The 16,613-nt window shown below is 46.9% G+C and overlaps 1 protein-coding gene across 1 annotated transcript in view; it reads right to left on the minus strand.

The window, feature by feature from the left end:
• The window catches only part of GATB (glutamyl-tRNA amidotransferase subunit B), an 89,425-nt gene that overhangs the window by 5,377 nt on the left and 67,435 nt on the right, over nt 1-16,613 (minus strand). Inside the window, exons 10-11 of the mRNA XM_004040506.5 lie at nt 13,170-13,303; nt 4,356-4,434 (exon numbers count right to left, since the gene is read on the minus strand). Of these exons, the coding sequence (XP_004040554.1) occupies nt 4,356-4,434; nt 13,170-13,303 (213 nt within the window). The remainder of the gene's footprint in view (nt 1-4,355; nt 4,435-13,169; nt 13,304-16,613) is intronic.

A 16,613-nucleotide genomic window follows, 5' to 3' on the forward strand; every position in this document is an offset into this window, starting at 1 on the left:
ACAAGGATTGTGCACTCCTGGCTGGAGTCCAGGAGGGTGGGAGCCACTGGGTGGTAGTGGCGCAGCCCTGTCTCCAGGCCAGACTCTCCTGCTCCTGGCCCTCTTGACGCTCACAGAGTGGCCTCTGTGGCTGCCGAGCCCTGTGCTGCAGCATAAATCCTCAGCTTTTGTCTGTGTTTAATCACACCCTGAGAAGTGATATCCAAGTGCAACTGTTTCCAGCCAGGAGCGCAGCTCCCAGGCCCTGCTGCTGCCTACCCAAGGCAAACAGATGTAACAAGGAATTTCTAGCACAGTGCTGGTCCTCTGTGTTAATAAATGGCCGACCAGGAGTACTGGGTAATGCAAGCTGGGAACTCCCCATCACACACAGACACTGGAGCCGGCTCTGACACATGGGGCAGAGACTCGGCCTTTGGTTCCCTGAGGACTGAATTTACACACCCTCTTAGCTGCCACCCAACTGTTTCTAGCTAAAGCTATTTTTGAAGTATCCTGAAGGAAAGCACACAAGCCTCTAGCCTCTCCCTGCCTGTCCTGGGTTTCCAAGGTCAGGATATGGAGGAAAGACCTGTTCAAGGGACATGGCAGGGAGGGAGCTGTGACAGTTACAGAGAAGGGAGCCCCCTTTTTTGGTCAAAGGCAAGTATTGTGAAAGGTTACTTTTCTAGAAAGGCACAAACATCAACCCAAGCCCCTAATAAAGCGGGGCCCAGTAAACTGTGCAGATAACTGAAGCACTAAAGAGAGAAAAAGACATCTAGTCATTTGTAATACAGCTTTGGTGCATGATATATAACATTTTGTACATTAAAAGGTTTTTGGCGATTTCTCTTTAAAGCAGACCACAAAGTAGACAAGAGATTGGTTATTATGGAACACTTGTGTGTTAAACGCGATTTCCATCTCTGCGGCACCCAATTCCAGAAACGTTAACTGGACGATCCTCAGGGGATGGTGGATCATCTGCATCTGTTTCCAGACGTGCACGAAGGATCTCCTTCGTACACCTACACACCCCATGCGATTTCCCTTGAACCATGACTGACCAGCTGTCTGGACAACATCCAGGGCGAGTCACAAGAGGCTTGGGAATCCTGGGAGGCTGTTTTCAGGTTAGCTGTAACTCTGACAGTTTGGGAGTCTGATGTGTCCAAGCTGACCCTGTCTTTAGTGAGGGGAGGACACGGGGTGCCACCTGCCACTTCAATACACAGCCTGGGTCTTGTGAGGGGCACACGGGATGCTTTTGTCTACAGTTCCCAGGAGATAACTGCTCATGATGATATATAATTTCCCAGCTTCCATTTCTGATTCTGAGGAACAAGGCTGCTTTGTGGCAGCAACCTCTTAACTCCCCTGGCTCTGGGGTGCTGAAGGGATGAGGTTTGTAAATGTCGGGAGCACTGGCAGGACACCTGGGAGGAGGGTGCAGTGAAAGGCAGAAGGAATGAAGATAATGCACAAGGAAGTGGGTGAGAGACAGGCAGAGAAAGGCAGATTCATAACCAATTAGAGCACAAAGTGGGAGGTTCTTTGGAATTCGGAATTCTGCTCTCAGGACATGATTCTTCTTTCTGTGTGTCTGTCATCCCTAGGAGTCAGTCACTCAGTCACCTTTCTTCCTTATCCCCTGGTCATCTATCTAATCACTTATTGGAGCCTCTTCCAGTTCTGCCAGAGGCAACACCAATAACCAGTAGGATCAGAGAGTCTCTGTTCTGGCTCGCAGCTTTCTAAAACCCAAGCCATGCTTGGACTCTTCTATTAAATTTGGAAAAAAATATCTGTAACACATTTTTTCTTTTTTAAAAAAGTACACTATAAAAATAAGATACAAAAATATTCTCAACAGATTATGGAAATGCAAATCAAATCCTCCCTGATACGACTTCACACCCACTAGGATGGCTATAGAATCAAAAAGATGGACAATAACAAGTGCTGGTGAGGACATGGAGCAACTGGAACCCTCGCACACTACAGGTGAGACTGTAAGATGGCGCGGCCATTTTAGAATACAATCTGGCACTTCCTCATTATATGAATGAAACACAGCATTACCATATGACCCAGAAATTCCATTCCTATAGGTATACACCCAGCCTGTGTGCAAAAACTTGTACATGAATGTTTAAGGCTGCATTATTCCTAATAGCCAAAATGTGGAAACAACTCAAATGTCCATCAACTGATGAATGGACAGACAAAATGGAGTGTGTCCATACAATGGTGGAGGGGCTTGGCAGACGAGCAGCCCCACTTAGCCCTAAAAAGGGGTGAAGGACTGATGCGTGCCGCAACACAGATGTACTTTTCATAAAATGTCCAGATAAAATAAAAACAAATAAATAATACAAAGTCAATAAATACATAAAATATCCAGATAAAATGTTTGACACTATATAAGAAGAAGAAATAAACTAAAAAAAAGTACACTATAACTTCAGTTTTTGAAAGTCTTTATTACTATCCTTCCTTCCTCCCTCCTCCCCCTTCTTCCTTCATGATGTTCATCTAATATTAAAGGTAGTTATTTCAAGGTGGTAGAACCTGAGAATCTTTGTTTTTCTACATTACTTATATTTTTTATGATCAACATATATTACTTTCCCCCAGAAAATCAGTAATTTCCTGAAAACAGAAAAAAAAGGTAGAAAAACAAAAAAAACCCCAAGGCAATGATACATAACGGGGACCCCCTTAAGCAACACACACTAGACACCCTTCTAGCCAGGCTTGTATTTTCGCTTGACTGCCTCACAGAAGTCACCTCCTTTAAACATGCTGGAAGCTGATAAAATCTGAAAGCGTCCCTACATCTGAACCCAGCTGTCAGCGTCTTCCAACATTTTCCATTTCTTCTTACTGGAACTATCTTATTCACCGCACTAGGTGTTTTGTTCTGTTGTGTTGTGGGGCAGCATGAGTAGGAAAAGGGGAAGGTTTTTCCCTTCTTTCATTTCACGTGCAATAATTCAATGTGTTCTTCTCTCTCTCTCTCTATATATATAGTGCTTTTTCTGCCCTCAGGCCATCTAATCTTCCTGCAACTGCTCAGCATTGTCATAAACATTTGTATTCCCCTGACATCCAGACAAGCAAGAGCCTTTCCTAAACGCGGTGAGGTCCCTGTAGTTGACAGCCTCACTCGAGGTGCGTAAACAGAGCTTTTATTAGTCCCGTCTCCAGTTCCACAGCACCCAGCCCGGTGCGTGCACTATGGTGCCTCATAATTATCCCAAAGCAGCCACTTTCCCCAAGCCTCCCTCTGTAACCTGCCACTACTGTTGGTGCAGATAAACGTTACATGCAAAAGGCACCATTAAAATAACATTAAACTTCTGGCTGAAGCATTGACAGCTGCGATCACTGAAGCTGAGATAAGGCAGCCGCCTTGGTGTTCTTGATCTTTCTGGTTATGTGTTTTTTTTGTTTTTGTTTTTGTTTTTTGAGATGGACTCTCGCTCTGTCACTCAGGCTGGAGTGCAGTGGCGCAATGATCTCAGCTCACTGCAACCTCCACCTCCCTAATTGAAGTGATTCTCCTGTATCAGCCTCCCAAGTAGCTGGGATTACAGGTGCCCGCCACCACACTCAGCTAATTTTTGTATTTTTAGTAGAGACAGGGTTTTGCCATGTTGACCAGGCTGGTCTCAAACTTCCGACCTCGTGATCCACCCGCCTCAGCCTACCAAAGTGCTGGGATTACAGGCGTGAGCCACTGTGCCCGGCCCTCTGGGTATGTATTTGTAAGAATTTTCTGAATTCCACGAGTCTTTCAACTGCCCAGCACTTAGGCAGAGGTATAGACAGACAAAAGGCTGCTTAGGATGATGCTATTTTTCTGAGTTTTCACACACTGGGCATGTCTGTAACATTTTATCTACAAAGTGCAGAGTCTGACTTCACCCTCCTTGTTGAGGACAGACTCTCTGAGGGCAACCATGCAGCAGGGACAAGGGAGCCCTGGGACTGGCTGGGAGGTGGTGTGGGGGTGGGACAAGAGCCCCAGCAGGCTGAGAGCTGAGCTGAGGCTGCCTTGGGCATGAGGGAAAGTTCTCAGGTATAAAAGGGCTACAGGAGACATGTCAGGCGGAGATGTTCAGGGCAAGACCAGACAATAACTATTTCCCCAGGTTAGCGATGATGACGAGAAGCAAACTGCCTGCATTGCACATATTGGCTTCATACCCTTGCTAAATAAAATGTTTCTACCTTTCAGCATTAAAAACACCACTACTAGCATTTAATACTTCCATGATGAAAGTCACTCAGTGATGGCATTTGGGTGTCACAGAAAACATTTCTTGGGACAGTAGCACAGTCAGAAGCTGTCGGGAGTGTGGACATACCTGTTTAGCTGCTGATGAAGAAATTGTTCTGCTGTCCAGCAGGTCAAGAAGCTCAGCGAGTGCAGAGGGTGTGACAGGACTGGTGGCCCCCAAAAGAGAAAACACATTTACATTGCACACTGTCAGGGCATCCATGAATGGCTGTTCAGAATCAGAACACTTGCTCTAGTGGGGGTAAATATCAGACCCACGCCTAGGGATGAAAACAGCAGGCCAACTGGGCTCTCTTTTATTTTACTTATTTATTTTATATCTTAGGATATAACACATTTTTGTGACTAGTGTTCTTTCTTTCACCACCCAACAATAACAGCTGTTTGGCAGAAGTTGTAGCAACAGACAACTGCTCAGTGTAATTAGTCAAGAAAAGGAGGTGGCTGCAAAATTCATGAACCACAACAGGAAAGGGAAAACAAACTCCAGTAATTAAATATTTTCAACGGAAAGATCAGCCTAAAAATTACTTAAAAAAAAAAAAAACAGCTAACAAAGTCACGTTTCTGAGTGTTTCTGTGCAAATATAAATTCCTTTAAATTGCAAGAGATTTTCTGCAAGGGAACACAATGACTACCAGCCACATTTTCATCCATCCTCAGGAACCTGATACATAACTCTCTTCTCCAGGCTCACACAGCTTTCTGGACACAGAAGGGCCTAGAATCCACTATACCTATATTTCTAGGATGTGACTTATTTGCCAATATCTCATGAAATAAAAGGTCAGGGGCATCCAAGCATAGTGAAACAGCGAAGTGTCATTAATTCACTTGAAGGTGAATTAATGGTAGGGGTGAGTGCCTAAATTATGGAAAAGACAACAGTGAATTACAAACTATTTCTTTTAAAATGCACGGTTTTCTGACTTCTAAATACAGGTTGAGTTACCTCATCTGAAATGCTTGGGACCAGAAGTGTTTCCAATTTGGGATATTTTTGGATTTTGGAATATTTGCATTATACTTACCAGTTTAGCATCCCTAATCCGAAAGTCTGAAATCTGAAATGCTCCAGTGAGCATTTCCTTTGCACATCATCATCAATGCTCAAAAAGTTTTAGATTTTGAAGCATTTTGGATTTCCAGGTTAGGGATACTCAACCTGTATTTACAGCAACTAGGCTCATGAGATGCTGTCTATCTGAGATCATTTGGGGACTGGTTTTAAAAAGGTAGGAATGACATCAAAGCATATTAGTGTTACACTGTGTAAATGAGGGCTTCTGAAATGCTTCATGCCACTTGAAAACATCTTCTATTTAAGTCTTGGTTCCCATCATGCACAATTAATTTCTTTGGATGTGCTTAGAAAATACAAAGGAAACTACAGCTTAGTCCCTATGCCGATTTCCCGGGCTCCAAACCAATGGAGTGTGTGTTAACCAGCTGACTTACTGTACTCTAATTCAAGTGCAGTGAAACCCTATTGGGGCTGTCCACTTAAAACAGCTGATGTACTGAGGCAGCCCATCATCCTTTAAGTGTCTGTTTATCCCAAAGTATGACTAAAAGGCAATTCCAAGTGAAACTTAGGTTTGGAGAATATCTGGTGTTACTAAATTGGTATTCAGAACATCTGTGAATCACCCTGATTAAACCTCAAAAGGAAGAGGGGCAGCGGACTGCTAAACAAACTAATAAACCTACCTTTACTAACAAGTAAAAGGCAGGCCGGATTTTTCTAAAAGCGTGGGTTGCCTGGATGTTCTGCAATCCTAGAAAATACCATGGCCCATTATCTTAGAATGCAGACTGTGTGCAGAACCCATAATAAGCACTGAGGTGGAACTGGATTTCTTGAGCGTGCAAAAGATAAGGTCCCTAGGCCCATACGAGTCGATGATTGCCTTGGTCTGTTTGGGCTGCTCTAACAGGTTAGTACCAAAGACGACATGGGCTTATAAACCATGGAAACTTTATTTCTGCTCTGGAGGCTGGGAAGTCCAAGATAAAGGTGCTGGCAGATTCCATGTCTAGTGAGGGTCCACTTTCTCACTGGTGGCACCTTCTTGCTGTGTCTGCACGTGGTGGAAGGAGCGAGGGAGCTCTCAGAAGTTTCTCTGATGAGGGTGCTAATCCCATTCATAAAGGCCCCTCCCTCATGACCTAATCGCCCACCAAAGGTCCCATTTCCTCACACCATCACCTTAGGGGTCAGGATTTCAACACAGGAATTTGGGGGAGGATCCCAACATTCAGACTGCCGCAATGACATAAAAGATGTAGGGGTGGAGAGGGACAGAAAAGGAACACAAAATAACTAAAAATAACGTTGCCTTTGAGAAATTCATCTAAGGACCTTAATTCATCAGTTGGGTCATAAATTTAGACTATAAAATCTTTCCACTGATGTAATCACACTTGGGATTTCTCCATCACTTTTCTGTCCCTACAATGCCTGTCACACAGTAGGTCATCATATTTGTGTCACAGGCTTCCTCACACCCATAGGGACGTCTGGCAGACTGCACATGTTAATTCCACATATGCCAGGGCTAAACTTGAGTCAGACGATAACAAAGATCAGTACCTGTCACACAGACCCTGAAAGACCCCACTCATCGGCTAAATAAATAAACCCTCAGACTCGACACACAATGGCAGCAGCAGCACAGGCTACTAATTTGCTGTTGTCGGGTAATACTGGTTTCCGGATAGTGAATGCGTCTCCGCTGAAGAAGAAACTGACACTGCGGCCTTCAGCTCTGTGTGCTGCTCTCTTCCCTCCCATTCTCTGAGGCCGCGGTTCGACAGAGGAGGGGAAAGGGGCTCTTTCAAAGCTCCAAAATTTGTCCAGTCCCTCAGAGCTCATTCAGGATCACAGCTCCATCTCCTGCTTGGATGAGAGCAGACAACGCTGACGCTTCTACAACCACCCCTGACCCCCCGTGAACCGTGCTGCCTGTCCCAATCCCCAAGCTTATCTCAGGCCCAAAGTCCACCTTCTCTGCTTCTGTTAAAACAGGATGCAAGAAGAAGGAAGACATTGGGACTTGGGCCTCCAGGTGGTACCTGCTGCGCACAAGGATTCTGTGTTCATCTCACGGATTTCGCAGTGCCCCTAGCTGGCGTCCCACCAAGCGCCTGTTCCAGGCAGTCCCCTTCTGCTCCCCTCCTCTGCACATGCCCTCACCTCCCATTTCACAAGGACATCAGCTGAGCCACGGTTGAGAACTTTCTAGGGCACTCTCCTCCTCCTCTTCCATCAAACAACCCCTCCACCCCTGCTCAGAAACCCACTCTTTCCACTCCTCCGAACCAAAGATGCTGGTTTCCCGTGTCCCGTGGCTTGAATCTCACAGCTTCACAAATGCTCTGATCTTCCCTGTCTTGACAATGCCTTTGGCTGACCTTGCAGTCACTTGCGTCTGCCCAGTTTCTTGCTTTATTTTAACAATAACGATCTAGCACCAGTGGCTACTACCTACCCTGTGTGAGCATATGCCATCTGGATTCTGCGCCTACCCCTCTATAGAAGCTCTTCTCTTAAAAATCAACCCCCTTGCTTGTGGCCAAACATTCAGCTTCTCCCCATCCCGCTGCACCCTGACTCCTGGGGCTGCACCGTAAGCTCCTTGTGAAACCCCCTTCTTGGGCCTCTGGAATCTCCTCCTCTTCCTTGCCTGTCCCTCTGCTGCTCCTTGCCAGTTCATGCCAGGTGGCTCCGGTGTCCTCTTGCTGGGTCCTCTGACTTGACCCCTAGCCGTGAGGAGGATGCCCAGGGCTGCCGCTGCTGCCTCAGGTCCTGTTTCTCTCCCTGGCTGACGTCAACCACCTCCTGAGAGGCCCCGTTCACACCCAGACAATGTGCTCTAAACCAGGATGGCAAACTTCTGGAAAGAGCTAGGGTGCGCATATTTGAGGCTTGGTGAGTGCCCTCTGTCACATATGCTTCTTTGTTTTAACAAAGGTAAAAGCAATTCTTGGTCACAGGCTCTACAGAAACAGGCCAGAGGCTGACATGCTATAGTTTCTCAATCCTTATCCTAAGCCAAACTTGTCTTCCTCACAGACCAGCTGCTCTGCATTTCCCACCACCCATCTTCTGTCTCAAATGATGACAACACCACGCTTCTAGGTATCAGAGTGCAAATTATCATGTTGTCTTTGCTTTATTCATCACCTACTCCCTGAAAAATCTAGTACCTTATTACCAGATCCTAGTGATCCTTCCAAACATTAATTACAGCCATCCTGCCCTCTGCATTCCCAACACCACCACTTCTGACTTGCTGTGGGTCTGGCCACAGCGAGCTCAACAGGTTTCCAATGCCTGCAGCCCATCCTTGGATGCTATCCTACATTTCATGCTGTGGGACACATCTTCCTCTCACCTCCAGTCCCTTCTTGGTTTAAAATCCTTCCCTGCTCCAGTGCTCAGAAATTGTTGCCCACAGCTCACCTGAAACACTGGGGCACTCAACTGGCTTGGACAACTGGATAGCTGTACCTGCCTAATTTTACCACAAAATACTTGCTCAGGAAATCTACAATGTCTACTTTCTTAACTAAACCAAATCTGTTACTCATAATTCAGAAGCTGTTAACCAAATAAACCAACCTTTCAAGCAATATACTCAATTAAAAAGCCAAGTTCAACAAGAGGTGGACCCTTCAAACATCAGTCTTCTGAGAGGTCTTTAAAGATGAATGCTAATTCACATAATCATTCTCTACCAATTTGATCTCCAGAGTGTTCCTTGCCTGGGTATCACTGTGAGACTATAGCTAGTTTTGCAGCTACTGCCCTTCTAAGCTCTGGAAACATTAGCACTCATAGCTGAGGCTGTTCATTAATTAATGTTTGCTCTATGGGTAGCCTAGTATATCAGTCCAGCTAAACGTTCTTTGAACTGTGCAGGAAAAGAGCTGCTATGGTTTGGTTTTGGCTTCTCAGTCCTTGTTCCATTTAAACTGTAAAACACAACTGCTGCCTGCTTCCTCTTTACTTGATTTTGGAACAACCAAGCCTACTTTTATTTAGAATTAGGTACCCTTCAGGTTCTTAAAACTTTACTGCTTATAAACTGCTTGGGTAAATACCAGGGGCTCCAGGTCCACTCAACAGGCTAATTTATCTCTCAGCTCCTTTAGAGGCCACCAAAATTAAACCCCTAACTTCACAGACCAACATATAAAGAAGCTGATCACAAGCCAGGCGACTTGGCTTCCAGTCTTTGTGGCTGTGCCATCTGAGGCAAGTCACCTTATCTCCTAGGGCCTCCGTTACCTCGTCTGCTAAATGAAAGAGCTGAAGATCCCTAAGTTCTCTTCCAGGACTAAAGTTCAGCAATTCCATACATTTTAACCAACAACATAGAAAAACTAAGTTTAAAGCTAAGAAATTTCTATTTCCTCTAGAAGCACAAACACCTCATCTTCTTGGAGCTTTCCTGGACTCTTCTGGCTGGTGTGAATCTCCCTCCTCTCTGTTCCCACTGCACTGTGTCTAGTTCTAACACTGGAAACATCCCATTCTGCCTTGAATTAAAATTCTGATGCACAAGTTCTAGTCCTCCCCAGGAGGCTGACAGCACCTGTGGGGTAGAACCGGGTAGAACCGGGTCCTGGTCATCCCCCACACACTGCAGAGTGGGGCTCTGCACCTGATGGGTTCACGGCTGAATCCCCCTGACGTTCCAGAGGCTCCCTATTCCGGCTCAGCTCTGGCTCTGCACACAGCCACACCTCTTGGCCTCTTTCCACCCTCTGCTCCTGCCAGCTACGCTCTCCTTCCCAATCATGCCAGTTCTTTGCTGTTCCTGCACCTGGGCTCCAGGTAGGCACTGCCCTCTCCCTCACCAAATCCTGTTGAACCTTGAAGACTCTGGTAGAGCTGTATCCCATCCATAAACTCTTCGGCACAGCTCCTGCCTCCACAGAACGGCCACACATTTTCAGCACCAACACCAGAATTTCTGAATGGAGAGGCCAAACCCGGGAGGACAGGGATGAAAGACCAAGAGGTGCCGTGGCTCACGCCTGTAATCCCAGCACTTTGGGAGGCCAAGGCGGGCGGATCACTTGAGATCAGGAGTTCGAGACCAGCCTGCCCAACATGGTGAAACCCTGTCTCTACTAAAAAAAAAATACAAAAATTAGCTGGGTGTGGTGGCGGGTGCTTGTAATCTCAGCTACTCAGGAGGCTGAGACTTGAGAATCACTTGAAACTGGGAGGCGGAGGTTGCAGTGAGCAGAGATTGTGCCACTGCACTCTAGCCTGGGTGACAGGGTGAGACTCTGTCTAAAAAACAAAACAAAACAAAAAAAAAGACAAAGAGGCAGCAGATGCCACAAGAGTTCAGGAGGGTGGCAGGTGCTTTGGTATTTAGCACACCACCCTGGCAAAGAGAAGGTGGCTAACACCGAGGCCCACAATGTGCCGGGCACTGTGAATTTTTCCCTCAAAAGCTCTCTGAGGCACGTCCTACCATTTTCATTTTACAGTGAGGAAACTGAGGGTCAGAGGGGGAACTCATTCAAGCCGAGCAGCCGAGTCGGGAAGGGAACTAACACCCGGGCCGCACTAACACATGGATGTGTGCATCCATATCCAGCGGCTGAACGTGGAGTTGACACCATCTAGAGTTAACTTATTTGAGCAAACAACTGTTGGGAGTTATTTGTCAATATCTGTCTGTCTTCACTCCCCGGGATGCTGCTGAGACAATGACACACCCACCCAGCCTGGGCTCCCCCTGCCCCGGGACCTTGCAAGGGCCCTGCCACCTGCCTATGTGCCCCCAGGGAACTCTCTTTCTGATGCCCCACAGTGACACCTACTGCCCATTCTTTCCTTCTTGAAACTTGCCTTTCCCTTGGCTTCGGTGTCACCAGTCCCCCCCGCCCCCGCCCCCAGTTTCCTGGTTTTCCTTCTACTTCTGTGCCATCGCGCCTCCACTTCCTTGTCTGCGCACGCTTCCCAGTTAAAGGCTAAAGAGCTTCAGGTTCATTCCCCAGCCACCCTGGCACACTGCACCCTCCCTGAAAGTTCTCATCTGTCCAACAGCTTCAAGTACAGACACTGCTGAGTCCATGTTCCACTTACGCTGTGCTGTGTCCCTGGATTCCCCAAACTCTCATGCCCAGACTCACCTCAGATTTCTCCACGTGCTTTTCCCCATGCCTGGAACACTTTTCCCTGTCAGCCTTGGCCTGTCCCTGCTCATCCTCTCCTCAGGTCTTAGCTTAGCTGCTACCTTCTTCCCCTCTCAGAGCACCCCTGTCACTGACTGTAGCCACCAGCTTCAAGGCTGCCTGTGCTTTGATTCAGGGCTGGTGTCTGTCCCAGGAACTGCGCTTCTCATGCTGGGCACAGACCTTAGCATACAGCAGAGGCTAAGTGAACGTGAGCTGAATAATGAACCAACGAGAGAACTCTCAACTGCAAACCTCCCCAAGATCTTATCAGCTGCAGACTCATAGATCTTGCCTACTGGTTAGCCCCATGGGGGTGATGTCTGTCCTGCAGGCAGCTCGAAGTCAGCACGTCTGAAATGGAATATGGCATCTTCCCTCACCCCCGGCCTATAAAGTTTATTCCTTTTCCTTTAGCTCCTCCTACATTGAAAAAGTCTGCCCTCTGTTTCACCTCTGCCCAAGCAAGAAATCTGGAAGTTGTGCCAATTGAGATAATTGCTCTCAACTTGGCCTAGCTCACTTCAACCCAGCCACTGCCACCTTGGCTCAGGCCTGGGGCATTTCTCATCCACATTCCTGAAAGAGGTTCCCAAATGGAATTCCTGCTTCTAGTCTGCTCTCAGATGCTGAATATTTGTGTCCCACCCCAAATTCCTATATTGAAGCGCGATGGTTTTAGGGGATGGGGCCCTGGAGGAGTAATGAGGTCTAGAAGAGGTCACGAGGGTGTGGTCCCCATAGTGGGAATGGGGATCCTATAAGAAGAGATTGGAGGGCCTTCTCTCCCTCCCCCCTTCCTGTTTCACCCCTCAACTCCTGCCTGTCATGTGAGGACATCTGCGAGCCAGGCAGAGGGCTTCACCCAGGAATGCATCAGCTGGCACCCGGATCCTGGACCTTCCCCACCTCCAAAATCATGGGAAAGACATGTTGCTGAAGCCACCCAGTCTATGGAATATAGTGGCCTGAGATGAGTGAGACACACTGCATTTCCGCAGTGTGAAACCGGCATGAGCTTGTAGTCTATGGCTGTCAAGAGCTGGTGATAAAGGCAGACACAGTTCTCCAGGTGGCCCTTGGTCATCTCCGCGGCTCTGTCCCCCCCATTCCCACCTGCCTGCCTCTGGCCCCTGCAGCTTCTGGCGTTCCTGAGCCTGCTGTGCTGCTGCTCTCTGAGCTTCGCACTCTGCTTTGTCTGCATGATCTGTCCCTCCCACTGCAGAGCGACTCTCCCCTAATGCTACAGGGCATGGCTCAAACGTCCCCTCCCGAGGGGAGCCCTGGTTGGTTCCCTAGCCTCTGTTCAACTCCCCTTTTTGTGCATTCCCAGCACCCCGTGCATGCTTCTGGCACGACAGGATCACCCTGGGGTGGCTGTTTCCTTACAGATCTGTATCCTCCACAAGTTTGTAAATGTCTGTCTCATTCATCTTCGTGCCCCCAGCCTCTGACACAGTGCAGAGGACACAGTGCACAGTCACAGATTTGAAGGAATAAATACATTTTTACATGGGCTAGAGAACATATTTAGAATGTGGAGTCCACAGGGGATGTTTGTGTCACGTCAGGATATCCTAAGGGAGAACAGCGGGAGCCAAAAAATGGACCTGCCCTATTTCCAGCACTTCTGGACAGAGCTCATCACAAAGGAAGAAAGAAATCCCAGACCTCACTCACCTCTCACTGACAGCGAGGTTCTGTTGCTTTAAATAGCCCAGAAAAGTGTTGAGGACCCAACTAGTCACCTTTTTTGGCTCTGCCCTAGTTTCTTTTATCACATTTTGGAAGAACTCCAGTAGGCCGACTTCGTTCTGTTAAAAAAAAAAAAAGAAAATTACATAAAGCCTCCCCAAAAGTGAAAGATCAGCATTCTGAAGGCAAATCTGAAACTGTCACCCTCTGCCTCCTCTGAGACAGCCACTTTTTCTTTGCTAAACCCTGAGATGTCACCAGAAAATTCTGATCACTTTCAGCTAATGACAACTATTCTACTACTGTCACTGTGCATTTACATAGCATTTTCTCAAAAGGATAAACATATTTTAGAGAGCCCTGACTGTGCAGACCAGAGGGATGGTGAAATTCCACATCCCCCAAACCCACTTGCTTTCTCCGTGTCTGCTGTGTGTAACCTGCACTCTCCATCCCTGAGCTGTGAACTGGGCCTAAAATGTTTGGCCTGACTTTAATGCTCCTGTTCTTTCCAGGCCTGTCCTCTGCTGAAGTCCCAGTAATTGCTAGAAAAGAGGGTAAAAAACAAAGCAAAATCAAGAAAGAACAAACAGAATATTCTACCTCTGAAAAATCAAAAGTGGATCATACCTATACTGATTTTCACATCATGACAAGAAATAGACAGGAATGGTTCTGAAATGTTTTCAAAGTGAGGGAGAACATGGGCACATGTGACCCACTTAGGCCACTTAATAACAGGTGGAGGGGGCAGCAGTGTCCCAGCCTTCTGAGCTGGGCCAGGTACAAGAGGCCCTGCCTCTCATCGTTTTCTGGGAAAATGATCAGCTGGAGACTTGTTTCATCAAGACTGTACCACTTCTCCCCCTCTGAACTGTCAGCCCCACGAGTCAGGGCTGTGCCCTCCCTGTTCACGATATAGCTACAGCTAAGTCCATGCTGGGCCATGGCAGCTGCTCAGTATTAGGTTGGTGCAAAAGTAACTGCAGTTTTGCCATCTTTCAATGGCAAGAACCGCAATTACTTTTGCACCAACTTAATATCAGCAGACGGAATTGGTGTCTCCCGTCAGCATGTATGTGTGTTGGAAATCACACACGAGCGTGCATTCTTATCATACCATGTTCACCTTTAAATACTGCAACTGCCACAACTATGCATACGACCAGCCCTGAGGCACTTACCAGGTTCTATACTACAGCTTGCTGCCAGCCCAGAGAGTTTTGACACAATCAAGAAATTTAGGTAAGTCCACCCCTACTATTTCAATAAGAAAAATAAAAACTGTGCTGCTCAGAAAGGGAAGGCTGAAATTTCCAAATTCAGAGGATATACATTTTAAGTAGTAGATTTCCCTTACCCATGGAAATTCAAATCAAACAAACTTTTCTTGAAATATTCCTTTTAAGTTCACACTGCACCTAAGGCTTCTACCCCTGCTCCTTTCAGAGACCCTTCGTTAACCAAAAGAATTTTCTGGAAAAAATGAGATACTGGAAAGAAGCAAGATATACTAACAAAAGTGCTCTCCAAGTGTAGCTATTGCAGCTGCTGGAATACACACACAGGCATAGCAGAAATTCCATAATAATAAAAAACCCTACATGTTCTTTGTAACAGATAAATTCTCTGGTGACAAGCCTACTGAATAATCCTGCAATCATCTCTTGAATCTCTTTTCAAGCCAGTGTTACTATTCTGCTCATGCTAAACCAGGGCAGAGGCCACCTCGGCAGCCCAAGCTTGACTACAGATAAAGGCAGAGCCAGGCAACTTGAAGAGGAAGTTCTGCTTAACTTATGGAAAAGTATTCAAACTTCCACAATAGTACACAAATCACTGGGGAAGCAGAAAACTGCTATCTGGCCCAAATCAGACGGGCAGAATTCCCTTTGTTCTAACCCAGACAGGCTGGCCCACTGGTAAAATGAGCTGTCAGGAGAACTCTTTGCTTTGCCAGGGAAAGGGTTTTCTAAATCCACCTAGAAATATTGCACTTAAACTCACAGGCTTGGCTGAGTTGCTGGGACGTGATGCATATCTATTCCTCTACCCTTGGGTGGTTTTTTTATTGGATGGATAACACGGCAAGTCAGATTTCTGTTTGTCTTTTCATGTCAGTGCTGTGATGAAGCCTCTCTGAGCTGGAACTGTACTTCACTAGGGGATACATAGTTTCAGTCCACAATTTAAAGCAGACAGGAAAATCTGTGGTGGTGATGGGGTGAGCTATAGCGAGTGGGGCTGAAGGAGGCTGAGCTGCAGCCACCCAGGGAATGATGGATCAATAAAAGCTGCACATGGGCTGCCCGCTCTGCTCTTCATAGCAGAAGCTGCTTCTCAGGGAAGAAACACACACATTCTAGTTTCCTCGTCTTCTTAGTTTTTCCATGAGATTGGCAAATGCTAATAAGCTTGGCACAAATCTCAGAGTCTCTGGTGAACATGTCAGTGCAGCCATCTGGTTTTCTCAGAAAAACAGTGAGCTGGTAATTCCCTTACATAAAAATCATACGAACAGCAACGCAGAAAGGCTACAGCATTAGGGAACCTTTAATGTCCTCCTCAAAAGCAACAAGCAAGCATTCGACTCCGGATGAATCTACCCTACATGCAATAGAACTGCAACTTCAGCGACACAGAGAGTCATGTCCCCTGGCTGACTGCGACTCTAATTGTTCCTTCAGAGATGGCTAAAGCAGCAGGCATGAGCGGTCCTGTCTTTTGTATAATACCTGACAGTCTCTACAGCTCTATGACTGGGAAGCATCTTTTTCACATTTTAATCAGATTTCCCAAAGCACTGAATTACACCCAGAACCAGTGCTGGCTCCGCCTCTCAGACGTTAACAGGAACCCTTGATTACTAATGATTTGTCAGGTGATCAATGCTGGTGTGAGGCAAAGCAGAGGGACCTGCTCACCACCACTGCCTGCTCAGGGAAGGAACCTCAGTCTACCCTGCACTAGGCCCTGGGAGCAACCTGCCTCGAAGTGGTCTTCTGCATCCCACCTTCAGAGATGATCAAATGCAAATGCTGGAAGACTCTCCAGTTGGAATAGGATGAAGGCTGATTTCTCAACTGCATTTCTTGTTCTAAGTTACACACCCTGTGAAACTGATGATAGGCCAGAAACGAGGTGGACTATATTTATTTACGAGAAGGAAACCTGATAGAGCCAGCTGCCCAGTGGCAGACTCAGAGAAGGAAAAGCAGCCCAGAAGAATGCAAGTTGAGGAACAGCTGGTTATGTGACAGGCAGCGTTCCGACAGCTACAAGGGACCCCCAGATGAGCCATTCTGGGCTAGTCAAAGGTGCTCAAGAGTATCTGCTAAATATCTGCTAGACACAGAGCTCAGAACCAGGCCCTGTGGGTGGCTGCGTGAGGCTACTGCTGCTGCTGAGGACAGTGATAACCAGAGTTAC

The sequence above is a fragment of the Gorilla gorilla genome, chromosome 3 (assembly GCF_029281585.2).
Source record: "Gorilla gorilla gorilla isolate KB3781 chromosome 3, NHGRI_mGorGor1-v2.1_pri, whole genome shotgun sequence".
Taxonomy (NCBI): Eukaryota; Metazoa; Chordata; class Mammalia; order Primates; family Hominidae; genus Gorilla; species Gorilla gorilla.